Consider the following 27,337-nt stretch of genomic DNA (forward strand, 5'->3'; position numbering starts at 1 on the left):
TATGCTGTAATAAAAGTTTCGTGAATGTGGTCTCTGTGAGATTTCATCACACTACTCAGAATGACATGCAATTTCTACTTATGAATTGTTTACTTCTGGAATTTTTCATTTAATATTTTTGTGCCATAGTTGTCTGTGGGTAACTAAAACCACAGAAAATGAAACTGCAGATATAGTATTATGGTATCCAAAAGAATTTAAAAGTATCCCTGCATGCAAGGAATGTGCAATCTAGGTGAAACATGATATAAATGTGAAACAAATGAACACAGTATTTAATGGTGTGGAGCAGATAAGTTAGAAATAGACATGAGAAAGAGATCTGTGAACTAAAGACCCTTTCACATCCAGAAATCTGACATGCAAATTGTATAAAAGATGTATGTACCTTTGCTTTTATCCACTTGATTTTATTGTCTCTGGATGATGCCCAGATGTCTAACTGCAGATCTCTGCCTTCCAGAGTTATAGTCATTCTTCTGTTCTATAAACATTAGGTATGTATGCAGTCACTATTAGGCACTGGCAGTACTTCTAACTGCAAAACTTCTTCCTCTAGATGTCCTGATTATCTCAAACTTAGTGTGTCCCAAACTTAACTCTGGCTTCTACCTTATATTTATTGCTCTTTTTGTATTCCTGTGTGCAAGTGAGTATACCAAGAGCCTAGCTCTGGATCATCATTAAGTCCCTACTATGTGCCATTATTTTTTGAACAACCAAAAAGTCTAATCTCATTCAGAGATTCCCAAAGTGTGGTCTCAATGCAGTAGTCCTGTATTATCTCCCAATACTCTCTCCTCAGAGCTCTAATAAATCCCCATGTTGATTCCATGTTTTCCCAGTTTCCTTTGCTTAAAAATTTCCCCTTTTGAAGTAATAGTTCATATATACAATGGAGTATTACTCAGCCATATAAAATGAAATCCTACCATTTGCAATGATATGGATGGACCTAGAGGGTATTATACTGAGTGAAATAAGCCAGACAGAGGAAGATAAATACCACATGATTTCACTTATATGCAGAATCTAAGGAACGAAAAGAACCAACTAATGGAAAACAGACACAAATATAGAGGACAATCTGGTGATGGGCAGACGGGAAGGGGGATGGGGGACTGGGAGAAAGGGGAGAAGGGTTAAAGAAGTACAAATTAGTAGTTGATAGATGGTTACAGGGATGGGGAGCATGGCATAGAGAATGCAGTCAGCAGTAATGTAATTGCTATGTGTAGAGGCAAAGGGGTGCTGGAGTAATTGGGTGGTATCTTCATAAACTAAATGTCAAACCAATGTACTGTATACTTGAAACTAAAAATGCTAGAAAAAATTTCCCATTTCTACTTTTCTATTTTATTACTTATCCTTCAGGACCCAGTTTATATGGTAATTCTGAGTACTTCTAGTTCTTTCAATTCAAAGAGTGAGAGTTCTTTTTTGAATTCATATGGCATTTTTATTTACCTCTTTTACTGACAAAATTATTAGTTTACATGTCTTCTCCTGACCCCTTTCCAGTACCTAACACAGTGTGTACTCTGAAATTATTGAATGAAGTAACTTGCTCTACCATAGGCTAAAGTCAGAATGTATCTCACAGAGGGAAGAACTAGACTAAAGCAAGGGTAGAATTGGGAGAACAGAGAGGAGCAGATGGAAATTTGGGTAATAGGGTTATGTGTACCAGGTACAAATTGCTAACTTTGAAATTGGAATGCAAATAATTATTAGTAAAAAAAAGAAAGAAATTTCATTAGTTATTAGAATGGCACTTTACAGTTTTGGAGTTCTTTTGGAGACCTATTATGAAAATTGTCTGCCAATTAAAAAAAAGTCGTTTGCTTTATTTTAGTTTTCTGCTTGTTGGGTTGTTAGGATTCTGCTTTTCTGGGATTTTCCATTCTTCCTGCCTCTGGGTTGTAGTGTTCCCAGAAGCAAATAAGATCCCCTTTGAAAGGAATCATGATTTAGTGGGAAGAGCACTGCATTTAGATGAGAAGACTGGGTTTCAAGGACCAACACACCTAGTAATTATACGGCTAAGATCAACCTGCCTATTTCACAGGATTAATTTGAAGATCAAATAGGTGAAGTACTGTGAAAGTGCTTTGTGAACTGTGTGACACTATAAATGTGAGAATTGGTTATTATTCCCTGATATTTACAGAACTAAAGAGGAGGTGTTGGAGGGACCCTTAGAAAGCATGAAGTTCATGAGAAAGGCAGTTTGGTGTAGTGGAATGAACAGTTTCTGATATTAGACTGACATCAATTGGAATTCTAGCCAGGCATTTTACTACCTTTTGCCTTGAGCAAAATAATTGAGCCTCTGTTTTTGATCTGACATATGAGGATCATAGTAGCTATCTCCCAGGATTGTTGTGCGATACATACATACATACATACATACATACATACATACGTATATGAAATATAATAATAATATATATGAATAGTCTAATATATAGTAGGTGCTTAATAAATATCACAATCTCTTCCCTTGATAAGCAATGTTGGCTTCCCCTTGCCAGAATGGGTGTTCCTACCTCTTCTTTTAACCGTGATTTCTTGCCTCAGAATTCTGGAGGTTGATCTCTTCAGGAAGAGCAGTAGTGAGGAAGGGACTTTTGTCCACTCTTGGTGTACATTGGTCTAATTGGACCTTCCTATCCAGTAGGCACAGTTGCCCCACCAGACGCTAGGAACTGCCATTACAGGAAGTGCCTGAAGATGCTGCTGCATGGTTTGACCGGAGTCCATGCATAGGTAAAGCTCTGTCAAGAAAAATGGCTGCCTAAGGCCCCCTACAGTGTACCCTACACCTAAACATGCACAGGGGCCTGCCAAGACGACCTGAACTTATGGCTTAGTCACCAAGTAAAGGTTATTAAAAGCAGGTTATTAGAATATGAAGCCTAAGTCAGCTCATTCAGACACAAACCTAAGGCGAGACAGGCCTCAGCCACCTTCCATCCAGGACAAGACCTCTGTGTTGCAGGCCTACTACACACTGTTGTTGCTTTTACTCCAGTTGGCTACCTATTCCAGTCACAGAGTTACTCCTCCCTTGTTGACACTAGCCAAACAATTCCTACTTCCCTAGAAGTCTGACCACTGATACCAAACTATTATAAAGATCTACTTTGTTCTTTCCAACTATTCCGATTTCCTCCACATTGCTAACCCAACTACATCACACTGCTAAATCTAATACTTCTGTGGATTACAGGGCCCCCAAACCCTCTCACGTCCCACAGTTCTCCCCAAGATCTGTGTTCTGGCTGAAAGAGCCTGAAAGACATGGTAGTGAGTCCCAGCTCTTCGTTTTGGGTTTGACAAGTTACTTAATTTTCCTAGTGTTGCCTAGTCTATTAAAATGGTTTTAATAAGACTGACCTCAAGGGTAGTAGTACTAATAAAATGAGATAATGTGGGGAAAACACGGGGCCCAGAGCCTGATAGTAGGAGTTTTGCAAATGTCGATCTGATCCCCTCCCCTTCCTCAGGATGTGCTGGAATTCATCCACTGTGCCTTTTACCTTAAATCCTTTTTGAAAAAGGCTTCACAATAAATAAGCAAACCAGCAAGACAATGAATAAAACGCAGACTTCCTTTTCTCTCTTCTTTCCTTTTTCATCTTTATTCCTTTTCTATGTGCTCTTTTTCTATTTTTCTTTTTTTTCTTTGGTGTGTATGTACATGTGTCTCTTTTTTTTTTTTTCTTGCTTCTCTTACCATATCTTAGCCAGGGTCTGGGAGAAATTAATCAAATATTTTTACTATTAGATCAGAAGATATAAGGGATCAAGAAAGAAGTATTCTAGAACAGAATCAAGTTTCTCACTTCATGCTCCCAGCATAGGAAAATGAGTATAGATTTAAACCACTGAAGACTCCCTAACCTATCCTCAGTAGGACCAGACCACCCTTTTCTTCCTTCACATTTACTGATTTGTTTGCAGTGGTGGACTCCAATGCCCAAAGATAGAACTGTGTCAGGCAGACCCTTTGGGGTTCCAGAAGAGGGAGATAAGGCAGTAGAAGTAGAGACCATGAGAGAATTGAAGTGTGACAGGCTTGCAGAAGTAGAGCTCCCTAAGCTGAAGGCTTTAACTTTGACCGAATCATCTTCCTTCTGCTTATTTCTCTTTATGAAATGAAAACGATAATTCCCACCAGTCTTACAAGGTGGTTATGAGGATCAAATATGAAAGTACTTTGTGAAAATATGAAACGGGTAAACTGATACATGGATGAAATGTATCGTAATTGACATTTATACAATTACAGAGCACCTATTTCATGATATACCCTCCTAGGCATGGGAGAAACATAAAAAATAAGAAGGAGTCATTATCTTGTAAGGAACTCAAAAGATAGAGGGTAGTTTTAGGATAATGGGTAGGATGGGATCTTCAGACAGAAGACCTGAAGACTTAGAAACTAGAATTGACAAAAGAAGGCCACGGTCAGGCTACTGAAAGGTGCAGAGGGACAATAACAATTTCAAGATACTTTCACTCAGTAGGCGTGCCCCAAATTTCTTTCCATTGTATGTGTCACCAAGGTGAAGGCTGAAGCAGATCAGATGCTCCATGAGCAGGAGGAAGCTGTGGGATGATGGGGAGGGTCCCCACAAAGACTGGAGCCTCGTCAGCATCATCGGAAACCACAGGAAACCAGGTCAGTGCATGGGGCCCAGTCCCTCAGCTCCAGCGTTCTGCTATGAGCTCTGGGGTTTTCTGAGCAGACAGTACTGATTAATGGATCCTTGAAGCCAATAGGCCCTTTTGGCATGGAATCCTTTGCCCAGAAAAGCTGGAACTGGCCAATGGGTAGAGAGAGAAAGCTGGACTGTAGTCCTGAGAGCTAGCCAGGTTAGCCAGTGGAGAGCCAGGAGGCTTATGGGGGCATGTGAGGCTTATCTACTTCTTATAGTGCTTTCTTGTTGTTCTAGGTGCCTCAGTCACCTCTGTCTCTATCACTTAATACAAGTAGTGCCTAATAGCTCTATGAATTCTCTAAGTGAGTCAACGATGCATGTGTCCACGGGAGATCCAAGTCCAAGATAGCAATGTTAATGGGTGGGCGGGTCAGATCAAGAGGGTGCTGCAGGAGTAGGAGGGGTTAAAAATGGGTGCAGCCGGCCTCCCCCTAACCCTGTCCTGGCTTCTTTCCTGTTATTTCTTTGCCAGAGCAGGAGCCCCTTGTGCTCCAGTTGGGGGCAGTAAGGTTTTCCGGGGGACAACCATCCCTCAGTACCTCTGCTTGGAGGAGAAGGAATGTGGTCTGGCCTGCTGGTTAGGATTAAGGAGGAGCTTTGGGGCTGGGCGGGGCGGGGCAGGGGCAGGGGCAGGCTGAGACGAGGGCTCCTGCTGGCATTGTGCTCCCTGCTGCTGCACAGCAAAACCTTGCCGCCCGCCTTCGGGCCATGCAGCCATGTTCTGGGTGCCCTGACCGCACGGAAACCCATGGGGAGCCTCAGACTGGCAGCCTTGCTCCTGCCTCTCTGCCTGCTGTTCATTGGCCTCTCTGCTTCCTCTGGGATTAGCTGCCCCTGTCTGCCCCGCTGGAACACCCGCTGTCTGCTGGCCTCCCACATGGTAAGGTGGCTGGCACAGGCTGGCAAAGCTCCCCACTCTCCTGCCTGCACTTTTCTATCTCTTCAAGTCCCTCTGCTCTGGTGGCAGCCTGAGTGTGCCCTCTATACAGTCTTGGAGGGGTGGTAGCCAAGGGCCTAGCTTCTGGGCCTCAGAATTAGATGATTTGAGGCAAAGACCCCAGGGAGAGTGTTCCTTATGGGAATCCCTACTAATTATACTTCTCTCCTTTTTTTACCCTATTGGGCCCTGTGCCTTCTTCAGGATGACAGTTTCACTGGTAAGTCTCATTTGCTGCCCTGCTCCTCTTCCCCACATCCCTTTTGTTCTAGATCCCCAGCAAGCCTTCCATTCTAATTTTTGGTTCCCAGCCTGGAAAGTAGCATAGTATCAAGGAAAGAGCACAGGGTTTACAATTAGGGCAAGCATGGATTTGCATTACAATTCTGCCACACATTTCACTTGTGGCTGCAGGCAGTGCACTTAACCCCTGCGGATCTTCAGTTTCTGAGGGGTATATCAGCGTAGTAGAAATGGTTATAAAATGTTGTCCCTGAGCTGTGGGGAGGATTAAATGAGAAACATGTGCAAACCTCCAGGCACTCCCCTTAACTGTCAGTAATACAATGATCTTCATATTTTCCCACACATTATCTTACTTACTTGATCATGATAATAGCTCCACTTTATGAATGAAGAAGTTGAGTCTTAGAGAGGTCCATAACTTACCCAAGGTCACGCGGCCAGGATTAAGTGGCAGAGCTCAGCCTCAAGTCCAACTCCTCTGAGGCAGGAGGGATCTCCTTGGACCCTACCACTTGATTTCCTGTTCATCTTTCACAGGAAGGTCTGCTCATATTCTTTGCCATAGCCGGCTGGCCCTCCCCACCTCCACAAAACCTTGGTGTGCTCCGCTCTGGCACTGCCCCTACTGTTTGTACCTGCACCTGGTGTCAGCTCCTTCAGGTATGAGAAACAGCCCTTGGGCCATTCTAAGTGGGTATGTGAATTAGGGCCATGTTGAGGAGGGGGGAGCAGGTTGAGGCAAATGAGACATACTAGATCACGTTTGTCTTGTTGTCCCCCTCAACAGAGACTAAGGTCATCCTAAAACAGCACACCATGACTGATACTAGTGAGTTTGTTTGTATCATTTTGTGAAGGTGTTTCTCCTTTCAGCTGGTACCAATTCTTGCAATTAAAATGTTGTAGTTCTATTTATTGTTATTACCTTCCATTTCAAAAGTAAGATTGTTCTTATTCAACTCTGTTTTCATTGCCTAGCTCAGCACCTGATACATACTAAATGTCCATACCTTGCTTAAGAATCTGCAGTTTGTAATTTTTCACTGTCATAAATATGCTACCATGAACATTTTAATTCTTTTTTGATTGTATCATAACTTTCATGACCAAAGTTTTGATTTCATTACCTTCCTTGATCTAAAATGACTTAGGATCCAACATTGGGCCACATCTCCAGGGAGAGGAGGGGCACTGAAGGGCTGGATATGAAACATGTCTTTTCCTGCACAGGCCTTCCATGGGGCTGGTACCGCTGCCTGGTGCAGAAATCTAAAAAGTCTTACATGTTCCAGTTCTGTAGGAGACACAAGATGCCAGCATCTGCTCAGGTACTCTCTCTGTCAGTTCCAGCTCTGCCCGAAGCCTCACAGCCCTTTCCTTTCTGGCCTCTCATTTTGTTCTCCAGTCACATGAGAGAGATAGGAGGTATGAAGATAAAGTAGACTATTCTGCCCATTATACAGTTGGGGAAACTGAGGCCTAATGGTTGATCAATTTGCCTGTGTGCCCCAGGTTCCAGAGGAAGAAATAGAAGCCAGGGATCATGATTCTTGACCTCAGTCCTACCTTGCTCTCTACTTACAGAGGAAACTGCTGAGTAGCCGTTGCTTGTCTGAGAAGGACCATCACATCTCCATCCCCTCCCCACACATCTCCCACAAGGGGCTACGCTCCAAAAGAACCCAACCTTTGGATCCAGTGACAGTGAAAGGCCTTCTGAGACAGAGCTCACAAAGGGATAAAGGTAGCCATGGGGTGTGACTAGAGATGGATCCAGTCAAACAGTGGTGTCTTTGCTAAAGCCAAGAGACAAGGCCACCAAGATCCCCTTCTCCCCAGGGCCTGAGTTCTCCTTTGACTTGCTGCCTGAGGCACGGGCTATTCGAGTGAGCATTCCCCCAGGCCCTGAGGTCAGCGTGCGTCTTTGTCACCAGTGGGCATTAGAGTGCGAAGAGCTGAGCAGTCCCTTTGATGCTCAGGTATGGAGTGCCATTTCTCTGTAAAAAGCCAGACCACACAGTGCTGCAACATAACGGCCTACCCATTGTACATACAGGAAGACTGAGGCCCAGAGAGCGAAGATAATTCTCCAAGACCCATAAGTCTGAAGTGCCTAGCATTAAGACTTCTTTGGACTAGACAGAAAATGCAGGGGGCTTGTCACCTGAGAGCTGAGGAAAGGAAAAGGGATGGAGCAACCTTGAATGACTAGCAGAGAAATGAATATGGTATTTACTCCCAATGAGATGACCCTCCATGAGATTCAGGTTACATTAAGAAGTCTTTGCAGTTTCTTCAAGAAGTTGTTTTCCTTAAGAAAATAACAAAGTGGTCACATCTGTCCTAGTACCTTTCCATTTCCCTCCCTTTGTTGCTACCCCTCAGAGAATGAGATGTCCCCTATTCTCCCAGTCCAGGCCTCCTGACACCTCACCTCAACTCCGGTTTTCAAGGAGGCCTTTGTGTACAGCTAGTATCATTTGCAGGGACTGATGTTACACCCCTCAGGCCCTCAGCTCTCTTCATTTATAAAATGGTGATGATGCCTCCCAAGATCTCTGTGATGTTAGCATTTAATTAAGTTACTGTTTTAGCGCCTAGCAACCTTTCTGGCATACAGTGGGGCTCATTAAATGTATATTCTTTTCCCCGTCTCCTCCTTCCTCCCCCAACTCTATGTATTGAGATGCCTAGAGAAAATGGTCAGTGTACAGAACAGAGACCCCTTGGGAGGAAATTTTTTGGTGGAAGAATTAAGTCTCATATAAGAAAAAGGGGATGTTGGCCAAGTTCCCAGCTTTTCCAGGGTGTCTATGCTCTTTCTCAGGCATCTCTTCTCTCTCTTCGTTGCTTTATCAACAGAAAATTGTGTCTTGGGGCCACACTGTAGACCTGCTTTATGAATTCCTTCTGCCCTGTCTGTGCATAGAGGTGAGCAGAGGTAAAGGTGTGGGTTGTCCATGGCCCTGCTCTGAGGCCCCCAGGTAGCGCAGTTGGTCAAACTTATCTTCAGTAACCTATCTACATTTTAAAAGGACTAGGTATTAATAGGTGCTAGGGAAGACTGGTGCCAGCTTGACTGTGAGCTACACACTAGGTCAGAGGTGGCAGTGTCTTGCTGAACATGGGATATTCTTTGAGGGTGATTCCAACCTCAGCCCCACCCAAATCCAGGTTTCCTTGGTCCACACCTAGCCTTGGCCCACAGAGGAGGAATAGACAGCTGCTGTCACTATGTGTTCTTAGCAGGAACAATGGGAGCACATGGCCATTGCAAGGTTCCATATAGCCCCAAAAGTCTTGTCCCCACTTACCCTTCATTGCATTCCTCCTCCTCTTCATAATTCTGAAGTGCCTAGCACTAAGACCCCTTTGGACTAGACAGAAAAGGCAGGGGGCCTTGTCACCCAGGAGGAAACCAAAGGGAGCGTGTAAGCAGAGACTTAGAGCACCAAGCACCTGCCAGGTTGGACAATCTTGTTGAGTAAAGTTTGGGCAGCCCAGAGGGAGGAGCCTACACAAGGCACAAGACACCTTGGGAACCACTGAGAGTAGAATCCAAGGAAGCCAAAAGTTGAGGATTGTGGAGCCCACAATCTGCCTCTTTCTGGCAATAGGTTTTCCTCTCCAGGGAGAAAAGAACTCATCCACTCGCTAACTGTTTTCACTCCCATACTCCGGAGTTCTTCCCCCAGTGTCCAGCACCACCTACCCTTGCTGACATCTTGCACTGCTCCCTGTCCTCAGTGCCCTGCCAGCTCAGGTAGTTTGTACTAGGGCAAGGTCAAGTCAGAATGAATTTTAGGTCTGAGTGCTGCTATAGGAAAAGTCCTTCCTCTGACCTTCCCTGCCTTTCCCCTGTTCCCCCAGGCATCCTACCTGCAAGAGGACACTGTGAGGCGCAAAAAATGTCCCTTCCAGAACTGGCCTGAAGCCTGTGAGTGCTGCTAAATGCACTCTTGTGCATGCACAGTCTCTCTGTCTTCCACACATACACACATACCCCACTCACACATTTCACACTTGTGTTGGAAGAAGCCACCAGAAGGCATGCAGGCACTTTCCCTAGAGTCAGAGCGGGGTAAGGGCTACAATGGCTACAGATCAGCCTGCAATAAATGAGATTACCCAATATTGTACTAGATACTGTGGGTGGTTCAGAAATGTGAGACGCAGGAGGTAGTGTCCTGAGGATGAACCAGAAGAGCTGGGCTCACTCAGATCCCAGCTCTGCCACTTATTCTTCTCTGTGCCTCAGGTTCCTCATCTGCAAAATAATGACACTTGCCCTGCAGTACTTTCCAATTGTTTAAAAGGCTTGAATCCAATATGATAAGCGAAGGTGTTTGGTGACGTGGGAAGTGCTATATGCACATCGTTGTCTCCAAGCTGAAGAGACAGGACACTCAGACAGGACACTCAGACATGACAAATGAATAGCACAAAGCATCCTACATTCCAGGGCAGGGTTGCACGTGAGGACTAGGCTGTGGGGCGTGAACTCAGGAAAGGGAAAAGCCAGTGGCTGTCACTAGCAAGAAAAGGTCTCTTAGAGGAAGTGACCCCTGACCTGACCTACTGAGAAAATGAACAGGATTTAGGAGAGAAGGGAGAGGAAGGCATTCCTAGTTCTGAAAGGAACCTAAGCTAAGATGTAAAGATTTTGAGTTTGGGGAGCAGCAAAGAGCTAGCTAGAATGGAGGTACAGGGAGGAGAGGAGACAGCTAAATAGAAAAGCTAATAAAAGGGGGATGGAGGAGACATGCTCATGTTTTAGGTTCCTAGACAGGACAGGAACTGTGCCGGGCACATTCACAAACTGTCTCCTGATGCCCTGGGGACGGGGTTGGCAAAATGAGGCTAAAGCGGGCTCGGGTCTCCCTAGGCCTCACTCTTTGCCCCTGCTGCTTGCCCAGATGGCTCTGACTTCTGGAGGTCAGTGAACTTTACTGACTACAGCCAGCACAGTCAGATGGTCATGGCCCTGACACTCCGCTGCCCACTGAAGCTGGCGGCCTCCCTCTGCCAGAGGCAGGGCTGGCACACCATCTGTGAAGACTTCCCCAACGCCACGGCTCAAGAATCAGATGGGGTGAGTCGGGCCTCCCTAGGACATGGGTGGGCAGGACTGGGGCCCAGGGCCCTGACTAACTCCCTTCTCCCACCACAGTGGTATGTTTTGGAGAAAGTGGACTTGCACCCCCAGCTTTGCTTCAAGGTATAAGCGTGGGTGAGAGGGGATGGGTAGGGATATGGATGATGCCTAGAGCTTGCTGACCTGCCATTCTTGGATTTCTCAGTTCTCTTTTGGAAACAGCAGCCACGTTGAATGTCCCCACCGGACTGGTGAGCGAATAAGTGACTCTGACTGGGAACCCCTCCCACCATTTCACCCTCACCTAACTGTGACAAAGCCAAACTCTAGTCTTGCCCTGACTTCTCTGTCAACTGCAGCCCAGCTCCTATTGCCTCCTGCAGACTGGGTCTCTCATATCACACCCTTTGTTCCCACTCCCTGGCAGCTCCATCCTGGCACGTGAGCATGGACACTCAGGCCCAACAGCTGATTCTTCACTTCTCCACGAGGATGCATGCCACATTCAGTGCTGCCTGGAGTCACCCAGGCTTGGGCCAAGATGGCCTGGTGCCCCCTGTGTACAGCATTAGCCAGGTATGGCCTAGCCAGGATTTGACCCCCACTAGGTTCATGGCTCAGAGCACAGCAGGTGGAGGAAGTAAGCACATCTCTAACTTGTCATCTGGTTATTTATCTACTTGATCAGCCTTTGTTCATCTGGTCAGTAGGGTCTTCCAAGGAGCAGTGTCTAATCCTTTCAGTTTCTGAACTTACAAAGATAAACAGAGGCAAGACTGGCTTTCCTATATCCAGCTGTTTTCTGGTCCACTCAAACTGCTGCCACATTTTGTACTGATGCTCTGTTGAACCCAGCTGTCTTCTACCACCATGCTCCTGCCTGCCTCCTACAGGCAGCTAGCAGAATTTCTGTCACTATCTCCCAATCTAAAATCTAGGGAAACAGAGCCCCCAGAAGCTGATGTGCTCTTTGCAGAATACTGTAAACTACTGACAGATTTAACTTTACTATGTAAACTAAGAACAGTTTGACTAGCAGACTCTCTTCTATGTATCTGATATAAAAACCGCAATCAAATATATCTGCAAAACCACAGTCCCAAGCTGACTAACCATGACAAGCTCCTCCCAGTTCTTTCTTAAATGCTTACTTGCAGCTTGTTTGTCTGTTTTGTATTCTCTGAGAGCTCCCAAGCAGACAGATGGTAGCAAATGCTCAAGATTTAAGACCAAGCCATGCTAAGGATTTAAGACAGAGTCATTTGGGAAAACCTAAAATTGAGAGTTAAATCCACAGACTTATTTGTTTCTGTGATCTGGGAAAAGACTGCCTTCACTGAATTCAGCCATGATTTGAGAGCTACCACATCAGTACTTGGCTCACAGCTGACTGGAGAATGGGATCTGGATCAGGTGGGGTAGGAGGCAAAGAGTGTTCCCAAAGGGTGGAGATTCTGATCAGCTCCCTACCCAGAACCCAGAGCATAGGGCAGAGCCACATCCTAACTGTAGACAGATGGCAATCAATTATGTCCAATTCAACATTCAGTTATTGAGTGCCTACTCTGTGCCTACCCTGTCTTAGGCCCTGGAAGATACAAGAAAAGTATATAACAGAGTCTCTGCCCCTAGGAGTCTACAACATAATAATAGCCACTACTACTCCACGAATAAACACTGCTCTATATATTATAAAGAGTGCTTACATGAATATTCTCTTGTGATACTCTCAATAACCCAGTAAAACAAGGATTATTACCCTTCACAGACAAATGAAGAAACTGAGGCTCAGGGAGGGAGGTAACCTATCTCCCCACAAAAAAACACATAGCTAGGAACCACAAGGGCAAGAGTTAAGCCTGACTTTAATAATTATGGTCTCCTGAATCCGCAATTTATGTTCCTTCCAATGGTCAGCCTGCTCTTTCAGGTGTGCAGGACGGGGGGCGGGGCAGGCAGCATATTATTAGCCTCCCTGTTTTGTGAGCTGCTAGAAGACAGAGACAACATCTGGGGCCGACTTCTTTCCTCAGGGCTTGGCATGGAGTTGGCACCCAGAGTATGTCTATTGATGAGTGCCCAATGCCTGAATAATGTGTATCTGTGCAGCAGATCTGATCTGGGAATGATTGTGGGATCTGGGAATGAAGCTAGGAAGGCTTCTTTTCAGGGGTGGCTTTGGGGAGGATTTGGGTGAGGCTGGGGGGTAGAAAGGAGGAGCAGCATGGGCAAAGACTCAGAGAGGCTGGACAGAGCCAAATTTGCCTCTATGGGAACAGCCATTTTGATCTTTTTTCCAACAGACTCAGGGCTCAAGCCCGGTGACACTAGACCTCATCATTCCCTTCCTGAGGCCAGGGGGCTGTGTCTTGGTAAGGAATCCTGTCCCTCTCCCCTTTGCATATACTCCCCCAGCATCTACTCCACAGGTGGCACATTGGGCAAATCTAGTCTGCAGAAATGTTTCATTTGGTATTTGAAATTGGAATTTGTTGCCACCATTTAAATATTGGGAGATGTGGTATTTTAAAAAGCTGATTTCTGGCTTATCTTGAAAAAGTCAGAAAACCTGATGCTCTGTGTCTACTTTAAGGCCTGGTGACAACTGGCTGGTGCCTGAATACTTCAGGGCCTGTGCCCTCTAGGGCTTAAGGATACCCTAGCCAACTTTGAGTTCTTTGGGTTTGCAACTCTTTACCTATTCTGTGCAGGAGGAATTCCCTATCTAGGGGGCCTCCCTTTCTCCATCCTCATGCTTCCCCTGGAGAAGGCACTACCTTGGCTCATGGGGTGGGGGAACTCTGTGCCCTCAGGTGTGGAGGTCAGATGTCCAGTTTGCCTGGAAGCACCTCTTGTGTCCAGATGGTGAGTTCTTCTGGGTAGGGGTAGGAGGGAGGTTGGGCACTGAGGAGCTCATCTTGGCCTCATCCTACTTGACTCAGTGTCTCATAGACACCTGGGACTCTTGATCCTGGCACTGCTGGCCCTCACTACCTTGTTGGGCGTTATTCTGGTCCTCACCCGCCGGCGCCTACTGCCAGGTAAACTCATTCAAAAGTAACCTGGGAATTTAGACCTGCCCAGCTCCTAGGCTAGTTGTCCCTACCCTTTCCCTGTCCTGGCTCCCTTCCCCAAGAGCCATGTCCCTGTCAGGGCATCCAGTTCACTGTTACTCTAGGGGATGAGCCTCAGATCCCTAAAGGACAGGAATGGTTAAGGCAGGGCAAAGGTCCCTCTGTGCCAGGTGGTTCACTATACCAAGTTTCTAGGCAAGAGGCAAGTGAAGAGTAAATCCAGCCTGCTCTGCACCTGCTAAACCTGGCGCCCTATGCCTTGCCCCTTCCGGGGCACTTTTATCTAATTAGCCCACAGACACCCCATAGACTAAAGCTGCCTTAGGTACCCACCCCCAGTGCAAATAAGGAACCGGGAGGGGACACCCTATGATGTAGCTCCCCACCCCACCGCCCCGAGGCAGGGGAGGAGAGGGACGAGCTGTCGTCCCTTAACTGGGATCCTGTTAATCTGTTGCTCTCGTCCCCAGGCCCTGGCGGAGCACGACCCGTGCTCCTCCTGCATGCGGCAGACTCCGAGGAGCAGCGGCGCCTGGTGGGGGCACTGGCTGAACTGCTGCGGGCCGCGCTGGGCAGCGGGCGCGACGTGATCGTAGACCTGTGGGAGGGGACGCGCGTGGCGCGTGTGGGCCCGCTGCCCTGGCTGTGGGCGGCGCGAGCGCGTGTGGCTAGGGAGCAGGGCACCGTGTTGCTGCTGTGGAGCAGTGCCGGCCCCAGCCCTGCCCGCGACCGCGACTCCTGCGCGGCGCCCCTGCGTACCCTGCTGCGCGCCGCCCCGCGGCCACTTCTGCTGCTCGCTTACTTCAGTCACCTCTGCGCCAAAGGCGACATTCCTCCGCCGCTGCGCGCCCTGCCGCGCTACCGTCTGCTGCGCGACCTGCCTCGCTTGCTGCGGGCTCTGGACGCGAGGCCTTCCACCAAAGCTACCGGCTGGGGCCGCCTCAGCGGTCGGCGGTGCCTGCGCAGTCGTTTGGAGCTATGCCGCAGGCTGGAACTCCAGGCAGCCAAACTTGCCCATCAAGACCGAGCAGAGCTCCTCCACAATCCAGATGTCTTAGCCGCAGGTGTAGGGGCACTGGCTGGCACGCCAGAAAGAGGCTTCTAGCCTGGAATCCTCGGGGTGCCTCCTGAGGACTACTACCTGAAAAGCCTCAGTCCCTGCCTCCCTGGCAAGGAGCAGAACACTTGACTCACTCCCAGCCCCTCCACATGTGTGTCCATCTGGCTTCTTCCTGATGCTTCTCTGCCTCGCAGCACCCCCACGAAGAGTATCTCTTTACTGAGAGCTCCTCTGCCCCCAGTCCTGATGGGGGGGAGGGGGAGAGGGATCTTCTGACTTCCTCTCACCAAAATTCCAGAGGGTAGTCTGCACAGGCTGGAGAGTTTGGGATAGGGGTAGGGAAGGAAGGAAGGAGCTATGGCAGTTTTGAAGGGGGGTGACTCCAGGGAAGTGGGAGAAAACTCCCTTGGAGGCCAGGGAACCCCCTTTCCCAAACCCAGGCCTTGCCCAGATGGGGAGGGAGGGAGGACACTGGACTCAAAGAAAATGGCTTTGGCCCTGGGTGGCCAGGACAAAGGTGGGACAGTAGAGACCAAGATGGACAAAGATGAATAAAGACAAACATGATGGATAAATTAAAAAACAAGTGTGTCTTTAGTGTGTTCAGGATACTGAGTTGGGGGAAGTGTCTGCGTGACCCTGCCTGGGATTGTTATCCATCAATTTATCACCCAAGTCCTCCATGTCCACACCCACACCCGATCCTTCATCCAAAGGAGGACCTGGAAATCTCGATCCTCACTGCAATTCTTCAGTGAGAAGAGGGGAAGAAACAAGTTAAAATTGTGTCTGTCCTTAAGCACATAGCCAGCCCATGGCAAAAGCACAAATGGGACTCTCGTCTGCCTGGCGCTGGGTCCTGGGTTCCTTCCTCAACTCCCACCACACTTAAGCACATGCCAGGAAGTGGTGAAAAGCCTACTACATGGTACCCTTTATCCCTGCCCTTAGAGCTCCTGACCCACAAAGGGTCACTGAGGTCCAGGGAGTCTATGTGTGAAGGGACATGGGGTGCCCAGTAAGGGGTCCCAGTGGCACTAGGAACTCAGAATCACGCGGGAAGCAAAAATGTCCCAGGATTGCCCAAGCCCTCCTTAGGGACTGCTGGGGTGAGTAAGAGCTTCCTTACTCAGCCATGAGTATGCTGCTGCCCTCTCCAGAGGCCCGCCCAGCCAGGTGTCAGCAGTGGAGGAGGAGGAAAGGAGGGGAAAAAAGGAGGGGAGGCTACCGCCCTAGTCCAAGGCTGCAGGCTCCCAGGCCTGGCGCTGGTGGGAGGGACAGGGTGGGGCGGGAACAGCTGGCTGGCTGCCTAGAGCCAAAACGAAAGCACTCTGGCTAGGACTGAGCCTGGAATCAGAACTTCCAGGGGAGAGAGTACACAAGCTAGCCAGAGCTGGGACCCTGGAGGCTGGAGAGAGATTCTCACCCCTCCTGCCCAAAGGCAAGGGGCTGAGTGAGAGCAGAGGTGAGGTGTCTGCCCCCCCATTTGGGGGGGCAGGACTGGGCCTCGGGCCTGGGTGCTGTCTACCACCTGGAAGATGCCTGTGCCCTGGTTCCTGCTGTCCTTGGCACTTGGTCGAAGCCCCGTAGTCCTCTCTCTGGAGAGACTCGCGGGGCCTCAGGATACTGTTCGCTGCTCTCCGGTGAGTCTGGGGCCCCAGGGAGGTCGAGGAAGGCTCAGGGTTCAGTCTGGGGCCCATTAGGGCCCTAGTCTGGCTCCTGTCACTGCCACTACCACCAGAACTGCCCTGGCTGGTCTTTCTGGTACTGATGGGGTAAGGGAAGAATGGGGAGGGGGTAAGAGCTGGGTCTGTCTCCTTCTGGGAGGGTCTTGAAATAGAGAGCACTGGAAGGAGGTAGACAGGGATTGCAGGCAGGGAAAGATGGTTAGATTTGGGAGCATAAACTCTGACTCTTCTTTACCTCCTTCCCAGGGCCTCTCCTGCCACCTCTGGGGTGAGTAGCCCTACTTCCCAGGTTGGTAGAAGGGAAAGGAGCTGTCCCAGTCCCATGCCTTCACGGTCCACCCTCAGCCCAAGAAGAGCCTAAAGTTCCTTGGCCCTTTGGGAGTGTCAGGTGCAATCAAATTCTGGGTTCAAAACAGCTTCAGCTCCACCCTGCCCTTCATGCACAGATGGTGACGTGCTCTGCCTCCCTGGGAGTATCGTGTCTGCCCCAGAACCTGTGCTGGTGCCCACACACCTACAGACAGAGCTAGTGCTGAGGTGCCATCAGGAGACTGACTGTGAACTCTGTGTGCGTGTGGTCATCCACTTAACTGTGCACGGTGAGCATGTCATCCATGTGTACATGTGAATGTGTCTGGGATGGGCATGATAATTGGGAGTCTCCCCACCACAGGCCCCAGGCCTGGCCGCTGCTTCCCCAAACTGCACTTTCTGGAAGGAAGCCCAGAGCAAGGGGCCTGACATGGTCTTTATTCTTGGGTACTTCCAGGGCACTGGGAAAAGCCTGAAGATGAGGAACAATTTGAAAGAGCAGCTGACCTAGAGTTTGAGGAGCCTAGGAATGGTGAGGAGAACGCAGCTGGCCCAACTGCCCCTCACTAGAGCTTTGCCTGTGGCCCCTGGGTCTGACCAACCCTCTGCCCTGTTGCTTACAGCTTCTCTCCAGGCCCAAGTCATGCTCTCCTTCCAGGCCTACCCTACAGCCCGCTGTGTCTTGCTGGAGGTGCAAGTGCCTGCTGCCCTTGTGCAGCCTGGTCAGTCTGTGGTATGCAAAATAATAATAATAACAATCACCTTCTAAATATGAAATCTATAAAATGCTTTCACATTCATTATTTCTTTAAGTTCTAACTCTGATCGGGGCTGTAGGCAAGTCCTTTTAGTGCTTTATGCCTCAGTTTTCCTATCTGTAAAGTAGGGCTAGAAATAGTCCTAAATTGTATGGATGTTGTGAGAATTAAATGAGGTGATAATGTCACGAACTAGGCATTATTATTATCCTCATTTTCCATATAGAGAAACTGAGACTTGGAGAGGGAGAATCTGTGGGCTGGATCCTCTGGACTTCCTGCCATACCATGACTGCCTGATGTATATGCCGTGGTACAGGGTGCTGGGCTACCTCAGGAGGTCACACGTGGTTGGGAGGTGTATCTTTACTTTGATTTCCCCTCCTTCCCCCAGCCCCCAGCCAATATCCTCTGATCTGAAAAATTGTAGAGTGAGATAACATCTGTTGGCCCACCTCATAGGGCAATCGTGAGGTCCACTGAAGCACTGGTTGTGAAAACCACTTCTGTGGGGAGGGGTGTCTGATCAGCTTAGCTTTGGACGTGTGATCCAGGACAGCCAGAGTTGGGGCAAGGACTCAGGTAGCTTGCGCCCTTATCCCTGTCCTGCTGACACCCTATGGAGGGTGTGTGCTTTAGAATTGGGGGCCCTTGTGGGGAAATTTCAATGGCAGAATTTCAGGCCATATAGAATGAATATAGTCATCAGCTGGGCAAGAGAGGAGGAAGTGAGTAGTCTATGCAGAGAAGCCCACAGCCCTTTGCCTGGATTCTGAGCCCTATACCACCAGCCTTCTGCCACCCCTCTCCTCACAGGGCTCTGTAGTATTTGACTGCTTCGAGGCTGCTCTGGGGGCTGAGGTGCGAATCTGGTCATACACTCAGCCCAGGTACCAGAAGGAACTCAATTTCACACAGCAGCTGCCTGGTAAGTGGCCCCAGAGTCTCAGGGGCCCCAAATCCTGGCCTCTCTAATCTCTCTTCCCTCCAGCCACACCTCTTCTGCTTTCATCCCCTTTCTAGTCCTATCTATTCTCAGGCAGTGGCGTGGGCTCTCATTCTCTCCAGAGTCAGTCTCTTGTGCCTCCTATCCCCAGGTGATGACTTTCCTGCCTCTGGAGAATGTTTTGGGCACTGGATAGATGTGGGTGGTATTTAGAGGACAGAGAGCCCTTTCAAGGGATCCCTGTGAGTTGGGTTGTCCCCTTTCTTTCCTTGGTCCTCAGCTCCATCAGAGGTTTTTCTGTGATCTCTCCCCAGACTGCAGGGGGCTTGAAGTCCGGGACAGCATCCAGAGCTGCCAGGGTAGGGGCTAGGGCCAGTGGTGCTGGGAGGAGGGAGGGCCAGGGTCTGGAATATGAGGAACCTTGAAGTTGGCTCCAGGTCTGGGCTCACAGAAGCTCACAGACTTCATTCATTCATTCATTCATTCATTCATTCATTCATTCATTCATCATATATGATCTGCAATAGCTCCTACTTTGTACCAGGCACCGGAAATGTAAAGATGAATCTCTTACTTCCTATAATAAATACATATAGAGTCCCAAAGCATTGTCAAGATTATGGTTCGCCCTCCATGTATCAAATAAAAGTAATATTAAACCAAAAAATAAGAGCTAAGGAAGTCAAGATTCTGAGGGGTTTTCCCATGCACTATTTAGATTTTTTTTGTTTTGTATTTTCTTTTTTATTGTGGTATAACATACATACAGAAGAGTGTGTAAAGTGCACTAGTTTTGATGTCCAGTCCCATTAATTTCTACATTTGTATACACTTGCATAACTACCATACAGATCAAGATATAAAGACAGTGTTGTGCTTTGAACTCTTAAATTATTTCAACTTCATTTTCTTTTTGGTTTCCTTTATCTTAAACTTGGCCTGCCTGCCTCTGGTAATCCATTGAAGACTACTCAGCACCAGAGCTTTGAGGACACAGATACACGTCATGCATTCCATGTCATTATCCATTCAGTTACACATTGGTTCACTTATTCAACAGATATTTATTGAATAATTACTCTGCCCAAGTCATAGCACTAGGTACTGGAGATACATCAATAAACAAAACTGACAAAAACCTGTGCCCTTAAAGAACTGACATTCTAGCTGAAAGTTAGAGTCAGAGTCAAGGTAAGGGTGAGAGAGGACACAATAAACATATGGGGATGTGAAATATGCAAGAATTAGGTGGTGATTGGTGCTAGGGAGAAAATGCAGGGAAAGGGGACAGGGAGGTTGGGAGCTGCAGCTGTTAGGAATGGCCTCATTCTAAAAGGTTCCATTCACTGAGAACAGCCAGTGCAAAGAGCTGAGGCAGGAGTGGATCTGGTGTGTTTCAGTGTTAGTAATGAAGCTAGTGTGTCTGCAGCAAATTAATTAGTGCTGACAGATAAGATTAGAATAGTCAGGAAGCCAGACTGGGCAGGGCCTTGCAAGCCATTAATTGTATGGACTCCATCTTCTATTCTAGGAGTAATATGGGGCAGCAGGATCAGAGCGCTCTGAGCAGGGGAGAATTATTTATTTTACAGTGGTTACAGTATCCTTCTGGCTGCAGAGAGTGAATTGGGGAGAAGGGTGGTCTCCAGACAACATACTGGGGCCTACGTGGGCTTGGTCCCTAGCTGCTGGAACCCTATGCTCTAGTCTGAGATAGGGATATAGGCTCTGCCCTGGTCCAGGAGCCTCCAGCCTTAGGAGTTTGAAGGGAACTCTAAAGGTCAGTTGGTAGGCATGAACCAGGCTTGGGTGAACTGAAGAGGTAATGGAAGTCTCTCTTTTTGGCTCCCCCACAGCCCTGCCCTGGCCCAATGTGTCTGCAGATGGTGATGATGTGCGCCTGGTGCTGGAAGTCTCTGAAGAGCGGCACTTTGGCCTCTCCTTGTACTGGAACCAGGTCCAGGGCCCTATGAAACCCTGGTGGCACAGAAACTTGGTAAGGCCTCTCCCTCCCCAAATTTATTCCCACTCTAGGCAAATGCCCATGCTAAGGACATGAATGTATTATCAAAGGGGACTCTTGAAGAGGACACAGAGACCCACACCCAAAGCAAGAAACATTGGTGGAGAAACTGCTGCCTGCCTGGTTTCCTCAACTTTGGCTTCCAGCCTTCCCCTCTTCCTTATCTTCTACAACTTCTCCCTTTTGCTTACCCCACAGACAGGGCCGCAGACCATTACCTTGAACCACACAGACCTGGTTCCCTGTCTCTGTATTCAGGTAGGAGCAGAGTCCAGCTGGGTGCCAGGGGAATGGGACTGGGGAATTGGTGAGAGGGGTGGCCCTCACTATCTTGGTCTCACCATCCTTTACTGTCCTCTTTGACTGGCCCTTCCTGACCTTGGCTGTCTTATGCCTTCTGCCTGTTGTGTGCTCCGAATGCTCTTCCTGATCCTCTATACACAGGACTCCTACTTATGCTTCATTGCCATTCAGATGTCAACACCTCCTTGAAGCCTTCCTCTACTTCTTCAATTCCTTCTTTGTGCTCCCCTGGAGGGTAGAGCATGTGCTATGAACTCAGACTGGTTTGAAACCTGAATCTCACTATTTGTGTGATCTTGGGCAAGTCACTTCACCTCTTTGAGCCTCTTTCCTATCCGTAAAATAGGAAGAATAACAGTAGCACCTTCATAGGACTGTTATAAGGATGTGTGCCACATCTAGTCCTAAATATTGGCTCTTTCCTCTCCCTCTGATTACACATTTAATTTGCCATCACATTAATGTCTCTCATTCTTTTTCTCTCTCTCCATAACAGCCTAGTTTGGGCTTCTATCATCTCTTCTAGACTGTTTCAATAAGTTCCCGCCCGACCTCATTTCCCAGAGCTTCCCTGGCATTCTGGGCCCTATATTCTGACCCCTGACTAAACCTTTTCCACTGTGTGTTTCCCATAATTCCCTTTCACGGGGATTTTGTTCAGTCTAGATGGAGCTATTTATCAAGATATGCCCACATCCGTGCTTTTGCTTAGGTAGTTCCCACAACATGAAATGCCCTCATTTCTTTTCCAAAAGCTTTCCCCCAACTTCCTGCCCTCTCTTATTTACATATCTCCTTGCACTTCTTTCCTTCCTTGTCCATTTAGCACCTCCATTTTTAATTTGGGCACCTGTCTCATTTCTTCTTACATAAACAGATGTTCAATAAGTTATCAATTTATTAATTTATATACATGTTTTATCCTTACTGCAACTGTAAATTTGTCATTTCCTTAAAAGCAAGGAAATAATATGTAATTAAAATTTAGCAATCTCCCCAGAGACTTACCTAATGCCTGGAACCTAGTAGCTTCTCTTAATTAAATGTTTGCTAAATAAATTAACATGTTATCTTTAGTACTTAGCACAGGGCTAAGTACATAGTAGGTGTATTTTAAAAGTCTATTGAAAAAATAAATGAATGTGCCCTTAACGCCTAGGACAGTACATGGTATATAGTAGGTTCTCACAAAATGATTGTGGATTTAATTATTGAATATCTCTAGTGCCTTCCCTGGTGCTAAGACACATAGCAGGTACTCGTTAAAAGTTTGTTAAATAAAGATGTTGCCAGATGTTGGCATAGGATTTATTGAAAGAGTAAATGTGTGCATCTCTAGGGCCTTCAAAGGGTGAAAACACCAAGTGAGTAATTGTGAAATATCAGCCTAATGAATGTGTCCCCTAATGAATGAAGCGGTACCTAGTTGAGGGCCTGGCACATGCTCCTGGTTGGGTGGGTTGAACTAACCTGTGGAGCCCTGTTTCCTTTCCAGGTGTGGCCTCTGGAGCTAGACTCTGTCAGGACGAGCATCTGCCCCTTTAGGAAGGGTGAGCAGACACACAGGGACCAGGGTGGGAGCGGTGCAGGTGGTAGTGTTCGGGGTAAGCAGTGACCTCGCCCTCTCCCTACAGACCCCCGCGCACATCGCAACCTCTGGCGTGCCACCCGGCTACAGCTGCTGCATCCGCTGGGCTGGCAGCTGGAAGCGCCGTGCTCGCTGACTGCTGAGGCCACACTGTGTTGGCAGGCACTCGGCGGGGGCCCCTGCCAATCGCTGGTTCCACCGCTGCCCCGAGAGAATGTCACTGTGAACGTAAGTAAGAGAGGTGTTGGGCAGGGCCCAGAGTTGGGAGAGAAAGCGGAGCCCAGGGAGCCACCTTTCGTGACTCACCCACACCCTTCTTTCCACAGAAGGCCCATGACTTCCCTTTGCTAAAAGGCCACCCCAACCTTTGTGTTCAGGTAAGAAGGGGGCGCCGGAGCACTGTGTTGGGGGGCAGGACCCCGCACACCCCACGCCAACCACAGACAAGGCACTGTCTTCTGGACCCACTTTATTCTTGGAACAAAGTGGTTATGGGCTTCCTCTTTAGGAGTTCTAGTATTTATTTTAGTAGTGCATGGGACCCTGGGCAAGTCACTTAACCTCTTTGAAGGTCAGTCTCATTTGTTTAATGGGGATGATAATAGTAACTACTTCATAGAGTGGCTATGAAGTGCTTCAACTTAGGGACTGGCACAGATTAAATGCTCAACAAATGTTAGATGCTTTTATTATATCTATCATTATCCTATTTCCCTACCTGTATAATTGGTTGCTCTACAACTTCAAAAGGTGATTATAAACATATTCATTCAAGATTTATTGAGCATCTGCTATGTACCAGATACTGTTTTAGGCATGTGGGATAGAAATCAGTGAATAAAACAAATAAATGTTCCCACCCTTATAGAGCTTATGTTTGGAGAAAGGCAGATAATAGATATAACAAGAAAATTCTCATACTAAGTTAAAATTATATACAAATATTATGGGGAAAGGTGGGGAAGGGCAAGAGAGGATTGGGGTTGCAATTTTGAGTGGACTGGTCAGGCGAGGGCTCTTTGAGAAGGTGGTTAGATGAGAAGGGAATGTATGTGTTTGGTCAGATGTGAAAAGAGCTAATTTAGAGTCATAAGGCCTGTTAGCACAGATGACCTCACCAGGCTGAGGCTGAGAAAAGTGGAATGACTCCTGATCACCTAGCCTGAAACCCAGATATGCCTAAGGTCAGGTCCAGAGTGCAGACCTCCCCACCCAACAGTCCTCCCTTTACCTATCCTTTCTCTTCTGGTCTTTCTGGCCTTGGCTCTTGCCTTTCTTCATGCCCTTAACCCTGGCCCCTTCCAAGCAGGTGAGCAGCTGGGAGAAGGTTCAGCTGCAAGAATGCTTGTGGTCTGGTGAGTGGGGCCTGGAGGAAGCTGGGACAGGGCTATTGCAATAGGGGCGAACCCTGGAAGTACTAGCTCCTGACAGTGGAGGTCAGGCATGGAGGGGCACATGGCAGCCCCCAGAAAGGTAGGGTCTCATTCAGAGTGGGCTCTCACCCCTTTTAGACTCTCTGGGGCCCCTCAAGGATGATATGCTGCTGATGGAGACACGAGGCCCCCAGGACAACCGATCACTCTGTGCCTTGGAACCCAGTGGCTGCACCCCACTGCTCAGCAGGGCCTCCACGGTGAGGACTGGGTAACCCTACTCCATGTATCTCTCCAGCTTCATTTCAAACTTGTCCTCAAACTTTCTCTCTATTCAATTTTCCCCTCCTGTGTGCCAAGCTTTGTGCTGGTCTCTGGGAACATGGAGGTGATTCAGACCTGGGCACTGTTCTCAGTGGCCTCTTAGAAGAACTCCCAACTCCTGGTGCCTCCCCCTCCCCACCACTATCCTGCCTAGCTGCAGCCTAGTGGTCTCCTAAGTGCTGTGTCCCTAGGTGACAGATCCCTACCTCTTGGCTTGACAGAGGGCAGCTCGTCTTGGAGAGCAGTTACTACAAGACCTGCAGTCAGGCCAGTGTCTGCAGGTGAGTAGGTGGCAGAAGGACCCTGCCCCGATGCCCAAGGGCAACAGCCCCAACACTCTGTCTTCAGCTTCTTCTACCTCTTTCTGTGTCTAGCAGAGGTCATCATGCAAACTCTCATTCTTCCTAGGCAGAGACCTCCTCACTGTCCTCTTAGCACCTACCCACTATCTATTTGTGCTTATTTTGTGTCCAGTCTTGGGAAAGCTAAGACTTAAAGTATAGTTCTTATCCCCAAGTTGCTCGCTGGTGGCTAAAAACCAGTAAACAGATAACAACATTCACATATGCTACGGATTGATTTTCAGGGAGGGCTTCAAGGAAGGGTCTCTTTAGGTGGACTAATTCTGGCAATGGAGGAAGGCACAGGGCAGACAGTAGGCACAGCATAAACAAAGGCAGAGCAGCTTGTGGGATCCTGCTGTGAGTCGGGGGGGAATATGAATACTTGAGACTGAAAATTTGTAGCTCAGGCTGGCTAGAACTTGGTGATTGCTGAACACCAAGCTGACAGCTTTGGATTTGATTTTGTCTCTTACAGCTGTGGAATGATGACCTAGGAGCATTATGGGCCTGCCCCATGGACAAGTGTGAGTATTACAAGAACTGCCCTTCCTCTTCTCAGCTCTCCAGGATCTAGAATCTTGACAGAGACCACTCCTGGAGGCAGCTCATGCAATGTCCTTGTCCTTCTCTGGCTCAGATAAGTCAGATGTTCATTCCTTCATTTATTCAGAAACTATGATGAGAGCTTGCAGGGCATCCTGATGTCACCAATAAGACACAATCTCTGGCTTCTACCCCTGCCACAGGAGGCTAGGAAGACATTAGCCACAGATCACTTACATTTAGTGTGAGTTGCAGAACCACTCTCTATAGTGTCCAAAGCCATGAATGCATATAATGGGGACCTGACTTAGGTGGAGTGAGTTCAGGCAAAAGGTTCCAGCTGAACTCTGAAGGCTGACCTGCCTGAAGGAGGTAGATATGCAGTTTTGTGAAGACGGTGGGATGTTTTTTTGAGGAACTCCAAGGTAGTCAGTGTGGCTGGAATGAGATGAGGATACAAGGGCCATATAGGGCCTTGGAAGCCAAGGAATTTTGAATTTACATCAAGAGCAGCAGAAGCTTCCTGAAAGGCTATAATCACAGTTGTATTTTTAAAAGATCTCTGGGGGCTTCCACCTGGTGAATGAATAGGAGGCAAAAAGACATCAGGGACACCAGTTAGAAGGCTTTTGCGATCATTCAGGAGAGTGAAGTCAAGGACTCAGCCACTCTAGGCTTAGGGGACATTAATATTACTGACATTTGAGCACTTACTGCAGCTTTATGTGTATTAATACATGTAGTTCTCACAACAGTCCTTACCAGTAGGCACTATTGTTTTCCCAGTTTTACAGAGGTGAAAACCGAGGCAGAAAGTTAAGTCACTTATCAGTAGATGGATCTATGTTCATGTATATACTGGCTCTGCTATGTGCTGTGAACTTTAGGCAAATCACTTCATTTCTCTGAGCTTCAGTTTTTCTCCTTCGTGAAGTGGGGCAAAAGTGTATAGTCTTTAACCAGACTATCTCTTCCCCTGGACCTCCCAGATATCCACCGGCGCTGGGCCTTGGTGTGGATGGCTTGCCTACTCTTCGCTGCTGTGCTTTTCCTTCTCCTCCTTCTCAAAAAGGACCATGTGAAAGGTGAGTGATTCCCAGCTCCATTCCCCAGGGTCAGGACTGGAGAGGGTCTGGGAGTTCGCCAAGAGGAGGCGACGGCTGTGCTTACCCGCCGCCTACACCCCTCTTCCCTAACAGTGTGGCTGAGGCTCTTGAAAGAGGATGTCCGCGCGGGGGGTGAGTGTGAGCAAGCGCTGGGCGGGGGGCCGCCCCCCGCGGGCCTGGCCTCTGGCAGTCTCACGTCTTCCCTCTCCCTCCGTTCTCTCCCGCAGCAGCCTCCAGAGGCCGCGCGGCTCTGCTCCTCTACTCCGCCGACGACGCGGACTTTGAGCTCCTGGTGGGTGCCCTGGCGTCAGCGCTGTGCCAGCTGCCTCTACGCGTGGCCGTGGACCTGTGGAGCCGTCGTGAATTGAGTGCGCAGGGGCCCCTGGCCTGGTTCCACGCACAGCGGCGCCAGACCCTGCAGGAGGGCGGAGTGGTGGTCCTGCTCTTCTCGCCAGGGGCTGTGGCGCTGTGCCACGAGTGGCTGCAGGACGGTGCGTCGGCGACCCGGGCGCACGGTCCGCATGACGCCTTCGCCGCCTCACTCAACTGTGTGCTGCCCGACTTCATGCAGGGCCGGGCGCCCGGCCGCTACGTCGGAGCCTACTTCGATAGTCTGCTCCGCCGGGACGCAGTGCCCTCCCTGTTCCTTGCCGTGCCGGTCCTCGCTCTGCCCTCCCAGCTGCCCGACTTCCTGCGGGCTTTGCAAGGACCCGGCGTACCCCACCCAGGTCGTCTCGCGGACAGGGCAGAGCAAGTGTCCCAGGCCCTTCAGCCCGCCCTGGACTGCTGCGTCCGTCCCCTGGGAACCCCAGAGACAGGACGCGAGATGGGACCTGAAGCAGGGGACGGGACTTGAATAAAGGCAAACGCCATTTTTCTATCCACGTCTC

The 27,337-nt window shown here is 48.5% G+C and overlaps 2 protein-coding genes across 9 annotated transcripts; both read left to right on the forward strand.

The window, feature by feature from the left end:
• The first annotated feature begins 1,149 nt into the window (after nucleotides 1–1,149).
• IL17RE (interleukin 17 receptor E) lies at nucleotides 1,150–15,722 on the forward strand. Of its 4 annotated transcripts, XM_036219993.1 has the most exons (17): nucleotides 1,150–2,769; nucleotides 4,572–4,687; nucleotides 5,869–5,884; nucleotides 6,448–6,570; nucleotides 7,141–7,238; nucleotides 7,495–7,654; nucleotides 7,750–7,889; nucleotides 8,773–8,841; nucleotides 9,781–9,847; nucleotides 10,827–11,002; nucleotides 11,081–11,128; nucleotides 11,211–11,256; nucleotides 11,433–11,581; nucleotides 13,309–13,377; nucleotides 13,819–13,870; nucleotides 13,948–14,046; nucleotides 14,550–15,722. In XM_036219993.1, the coding sequence occupies exons 2-17, from the start codon at nucleotides 4,622–4,624 to the stop codon at nucleotides 15,182–15,184; spliced, it is 2,013 nt and encodes a 670-aa protein (XP_036075886.1). In that variant the 5' UTR covers nucleotides 1,150–2,769; nucleotides 4,572–4,621; the 3' UTR covers nucleotides 15,185–15,722. The 4 variants fall into 4 exon arrangements, with proteins under 4 accessions (XP_036075886.1, XP_036075888.1, XP_015989939.2 ...); XM_016134453.2 differs by lacking the exons at nucleotides 1,150–2,769; nucleotides 4,572–4,687 and adding an exon at nucleotides 5,350–5,607; XM_036219995.1 differs by lacking the exon at nucleotides 7,141–7,238 and having other exon boundaries at nucleotides 1,150–4,687.
• Nucleotides 15,723–16,435: 713 nt separating this feature from the next.
• On the forward strand, nucleotides 16,436–27,329 carry IL17RC (interleukin 17 receptor C). 5 transcript variants are annotated; one of them, XM_016121385.2, is made up of 19 exons: nucleotides 16,436–16,782; nucleotides 17,074–17,095; nucleotides 17,274–17,426; nucleotides 17,597–17,671; nucleotides 17,763–17,872; nucleotides 18,714–18,825; nucleotides 19,158–19,202; nucleotides 20,700–20,839; nucleotides 21,065–21,124; nucleotides 22,665–22,719; nucleotides 22,804–22,985; nucleotides 23,084–23,134; nucleotides 24,067–24,112; nucleotides 24,269–24,390; nucleotides 24,676–24,735; nucleotides 25,274–25,322; nucleotides 26,331–26,426; nucleotides 26,541–26,579; nucleotides 26,678–27,329. In XM_016121385.2, exons 1-19 carry the CDS (start codon nucleotides 16,678–16,680, stop codon nucleotides 27,301–27,303), a joined length of 2,148 nt encoding a protein of 715 aa, XP_015976871.1. In that variant the 5' UTR covers nucleotides 16,436–16,677; the 3' UTR covers nucleotides 27,304–27,329. The 5 variants fall into 5 exon arrangements, with proteins under 5 accessions (XP_015976871.1, XP_036075891.1, XP_015976870.1 ...); XM_016121384.2 differs by having other exon boundaries at nucleotides 16,437–16,782; nucleotides 26,675–27,329; XM_016121386.2 differs by lacking the exon at nucleotides 26,541–26,579 and having other exon boundaries at nucleotides 16,437–16,782; nucleotides 26,675–27,329.
• Nucleotides 27,330–27,337: the final 8 nt, after the last annotated feature.

The sequence above is a fragment of the Rousettus aegyptiacus genome, unplaced genomic scaffold (assembly GCF_014176215.1).
Source record: "Rousettus aegyptiacus isolate mRouAeg1 unplaced genomic scaffold, mRouAeg1.p scaffold_m13_p_4, whole genome shotgun sequence".
NCBI lineage: Eukaryota > Metazoa > Chordata > Mammalia > Chiroptera > Pteropodidae > Rousettus > Rousettus aegyptiacus.